Source organism: Priapulus caudatus, unplaced genomic scaffold, assembly GCF_000485595.1.
Source record: "Priapulus caudatus unplaced genomic scaffold, Priapulus_caudatus-5.0.1 Scaffold414, whole genome shotgun sequence".
In the NCBI taxonomy this organism is placed as follows: domain Eukaryota; kingdom Metazoa; phylum Priapulida; class Priapulimorpha; order Priapulimorphida; family Priapulidae; genus Priapulus; species Priapulus caudatus.
The window spans coordinates 164,732-169,315 of NW_014577475.1; the positions used below are offsets into that span (position 1 = coordinate 164,732).

At 42.5% G+C, this 4,584-nt stretch overlaps 1 protein-coding gene and 1 long non-coding RNA gene across 3 annotated transcripts in view; one reads left to right on the top strand and one right to left on the bottom strand.

Annotated features, from left to right (window-relative positions):
* The window catches only part of LOC106810157 (trypsin-like), a 50,533-nt gene that overhangs the window by 2,911 nt on the left and 43,038 nt on the right, over window positions 1–4,584 (bottom strand). The window contains exon 8 of one of the 2 annotated variants that reach the window (XM_014813439.1): window positions 841–1,032. The exons of the other annotated variant lie outside the window; for it this stretch is intronic. Coding sequence (XP_014668925.1) covers window positions 883–1,032 — 150 coding nt within the window. The 3' untranslated portion in view covers window positions 841–882. Of the gene's footprint in view, window positions 1–840; window positions 1,033–4,584 lie in introns of those variants that run through there. 2 annotated transcript variants of the gene reach the window in all.
* On the top strand, window positions 2,680–3,838 carry LOC106810159. The gene is made up of 3 exons (XR_001393969.1): window positions 2,680–2,758; window positions 3,141–3,218; window positions 3,650–3,838. It is a non-coding gene; the product is annotated as an uncharacterized LOC106810159 (long non-coding RNA).

Here is a 4,584-nt window from a genome sequence, read left to right on the forward strand (position 1 = left end):
TGTGTGTGTGTGTGTGTGTGTGTGTGTGTGTGTGTGTGTGCGCGCGCGCGCGTGTGTGTACGTGTCATATGTTATAATATCGGTGAATCATGTTATTGGTATCCGGTATAAAATAATTTACAATTTTTCTGAATTATTCAAATAATTTGAATACTTGTAATGAATCTATAGTAGGTGTTTTTAACTTCATTAAAGTGTTGATGGTAGGTACTTAATACCCTAAATAATACAGATGATTTTTGTTATCTACATATGTTTGCAATATAATAACTACTATGTATGATATAATATATATAACAACAAAATAAATAATATCAAATATAACCAACTGAGAGATATATATAGCCAAACAGAATGCTTTGTATTTCTGCACCGGTCACAGGAAAAGCATCACACGTACTTCGAAGTAGTTTCATGGCCCTAACAGATCAGGACTAAGGACCATGCATTGTGGGCAATGCATTATAGACTACTACAGCTAACGTACTTGCTAATTAATTTTACTGTTTCGTATTTTACCGCAACGCTGATAGATAGCCCAGAATAGAAATTGGCTTTCATGATTTTAACATTATTTCATATTTTAAGTACATATACGTTTAAACCTATATATTGTGGTTGGACTGAAAGTATATATGCTGACAATAGTGCAATATAGAATTATATGAAATAACGATATATGTCTAGTACGTTAAGCTGCGCTGCTATTTGCCACCTGTAGTAATTTCACCTGCCGAAATTTGTATGTCAAATGTCCATTATTAAGGAATTAAGGTAAATTAAAGTGAACAATGCCCGGCTCCTCGTTATCGTCCATTACGTGACGCCCAGATGTGCTTACGTCACATTTTGCGCGAGCTGACGTCACGCGCGCCGCGTTGCCTAGTTGCTAGCAATCGTGTTGGTGATCCACGTGTTGAAGCTTGCCACACGTGTGTAGACTCCCGGATAGCTGGCTGAGCCGCAGCCATAGCCCCACGATACGACGCCACACAGCTCGCCACTACACTCCAGCGGTCCACCCGAGTCTCCCTGTATTATACGGAAAACACGTAAACGTTTGCAGGCGTAGAGTGAGTGAACAAACACCCTTTTACCCAATCAGAGGCCTTGTTACACATAATTTAACCGCGGATAAATTATTTTTACCGCGGTTAAATTATGTGCAACAACGCATCTGATTGGGTAAAAGTGATATAATTTAACCGCAGTTACATTATTTTTACCGCGGTTAAAATAACTATTTCTGAGTACGATGGCCAACCATAAGCGCCACCGTCTCACCTTAATTGCGATTAATTGCGGTTAATTGCGATTAATTGCGATTAATTGCGATTAATAGCGATTAATTGCGGTGACAGCATTGAAACAAGGCGACATCTGTCGGGAACATATGACACTTACACGGTGCAGTGAGCAGCAGTTAGGATCCAGATGAGAGACCGGATACCAGAGAAGCGTCGCCTGAAAGGTGTTGATCCTGCCCGCTAAGCGCGAATCTTGCGCGCAGTTCCGCGGCAAGGCGCACGCGACCGCGGGAACGTCCTACGAAAGTATCACGCGCTGGCAGCTATTGATCCGTGCGCCAAATCGAAAGGCCGGCCCACGGATCAATTGCTGCCAGCGAAAATCTCGAATTTTAGCGGGTCTAATTCACTAGCAAACATGCACACGCCATCGCGCAGGCCTAATAGCGATGTTTCACGTGACGTCATAGATCAGGTCACGTGTATTTATTATGTGTTGTGGTTGGAAGAAGCGAAGCGTGCTGCTTGACATTTACAGATGAATAACCTCATGTTCTGATAGAAAGCACTGTTTATGTAGTGCACGTACACGCGTGCGTGCATGCGTGCGTGTGAACTTACACGTCCGTGCGTGCGCGAGCAGTGAGAGGGTGCGAGCTTCCCTGACTGAACCGAGCTGGCTCCGCACTGTGTATCCTTTCGTCAGGAAGAGGGCAGCAAGCGGCGTGATCCTCGCCCTGCGCTGTGTATCCTTGCGTAGACCGTGCTCCGCTACACCCTACATGGTCAGCTAGCAGGGCGGACAAGCCACCAGCAGCTAAAGAGCAGTGGGAGGGTGCAAGCTTCCCTGACTGAGCCAAGCTGGCTCTGTGTTGCTTTGGAGCTGGACGCCGCAGCTTATATACAGCCGTGGGACACCACGTGGTCACAGTCATGTAACCCCCACGTGTGACCTGCAAGTGTCCCGTCCAATTAAACTATAGGTCAAGTGGTGCAGCATGGCTTTCCTTTCCAATCCGCTGCTAGCCCACGTGGCTACGAAGCCGTACGTCTTCAAGGTTGAAGTAATGCTGACGCATGCTATAGTGTATGTTGTACAGCGGGTCGAATTCACTACACATGAAACATCGCTATTGCATGAGAATCACTGCATGAAGAACTGCTCCGTCAATCACGCGAAACGCAAGAGAAATTTAACGACGGCGAAATATACAGCTGTGCCTGCATAGCTCCCAAATCCCATGAGTGTGCGTGCGTGCGTGCGCGCGTGCGCGTGCGCGCGTGTGCATGTGCATGTATACGTGCGTGCGCACGTACACGTGCGTGCATGAGTGTGTGCGTGCGTGTGCACGTACACGTGCGTGCGTGCGTGCATGCGTACGTACATGTGCGTGCGTGCGTGCGTGTGAACTTACACGTGCGTGCAATAATCACGTCAACTCAAAATGAGATGGTGGTCATCGCTCAAGCTAACTACAACTACCAGTTCGGCTTTACTTTCCAGTACAGGGGTATGTATTGAACACTTCACACTCAATGTTTATCACTTCTAGTAACATCCTCATTAGCAATATCAGAATCCCCTGATGAATAACAAACGGATAGGGTCCCAACTCTATTTCAATAAGACAAGTACTGTCCCTACAATGCGGTACAAGGATCATTGCAATGTGAGCAGTAAGGTCGCTACATTGGGTTAAGAAGGGCCACTACAATAAGTGAAAATAAGTAATACGTGAATAAAACAAGTGATGCGAGTGAAGAACAATCTATGATTCATTACTTTTCTGAGATTGAATATGGTTTAGGACAGTCGAGCCCTTTCTAACGAATACATTGACTTTTTTGAGAACGATTCTCGTCAGTATTTAGTCATGGCTCTTTAATTTTTAGCAACCTGCCCGGTGTGAACAATTGCGGATCGACCAGGCATTCGTCTTTATGCACCGACGCGACTGGATACAACCCTTTGTAAATACATTTTTGCATTTATTGATGTATCTATAGTTCCATCCATCCATCAATCAATCAATCAATCAATCAATCAATCAATCAATCAATCAATCAATCAATCCACCCATCCATCCATCTATCCATCCATCCATCCATCAATCAATCAATCAATCCACCCACCCATCCATCCATCTATCTATCCATCCATCAATCAATCAATCAATCCACCCACCCACCCATCCATCCATCTATCTATCCATCCATCCTTCCCTCCGTCCATCTATTAATTCATCCATACGCAAAGCCGTCCATCCATACATCAATCAATTCATTCATCCATCCATCCGTCTCTCTATCTATGAAATTGGTAATAACGCCCTTATACGAAGCCACCTGCCAACTGAAAATATAATGAAATGATACATAATTTATCTGTCTTCATTTTGCAGTCGGGGAGACACAGGCATGCACAGGGAGTGCGAGTTTCTTTGACGTGTGCATGGACAGCTCACTGACCCGCCTTACTGCTGCTATGGCTGGACCCTCCGTCAGAAGGGCAAAATTTTATGCCTACTTGGAAATCTTGGTATCTTGGTACAAATTCTAGAGGAAAGTTACAGATTATCATAGGTTCACAATAATGGGTATGTTTGTGTCAGGGACGCGACATGCGCATTATATGTGAATGATAGATAAATGAATAAATAAATGTCTGAATAATTAAATAATCAATATAAAATGAAATATTATTGATTAATTAAGCAATTAATTATTTAATTAATCATATGTTTTTGGAACAACTGCCCGGTGATGGCTTCAACTCTCAAAAACTCTTGTTCTCCAAACCAATGGCAAAATTCTCAAATTCATTTACAAAAATTAATGCAATCATATGCAAATATATAATTTAATTAACTATTTTTAACAGCAATGAATATTTTGGAAACAATCTGAAATGATTATCCATTTAAGATAGTAGTTACTAGAATGTGATTGTTTTATTACCAACAATAGGATTTTAAATTAATTGTTTTTTGTGTATGTGTGTAGAAATGGTGTGGGAGTGTAGAATAAAATATTTCTGGTAATACTGCTGGTTAAATATCTTTATTGTGTTTTTGTGAACGGCGTTGCACGCTTTTTTGTAATACTAGTCATTACAGACTGTATCATATGGATACCATCATATCGATATGGTACCTGGCAAGAATCAATGATTACCCCCAAACCTCCACAAACTAACCCTATCGCTAACCCTCATGCTAACATTACAATATCCCTAAGCCTAACCCTAACCCAACCAATACCGCTATTCGAAGCCTAATCCTAAGCTTAATACTATCCCTAACTGCCAACAAGCCCTACATATACGTATATATATATA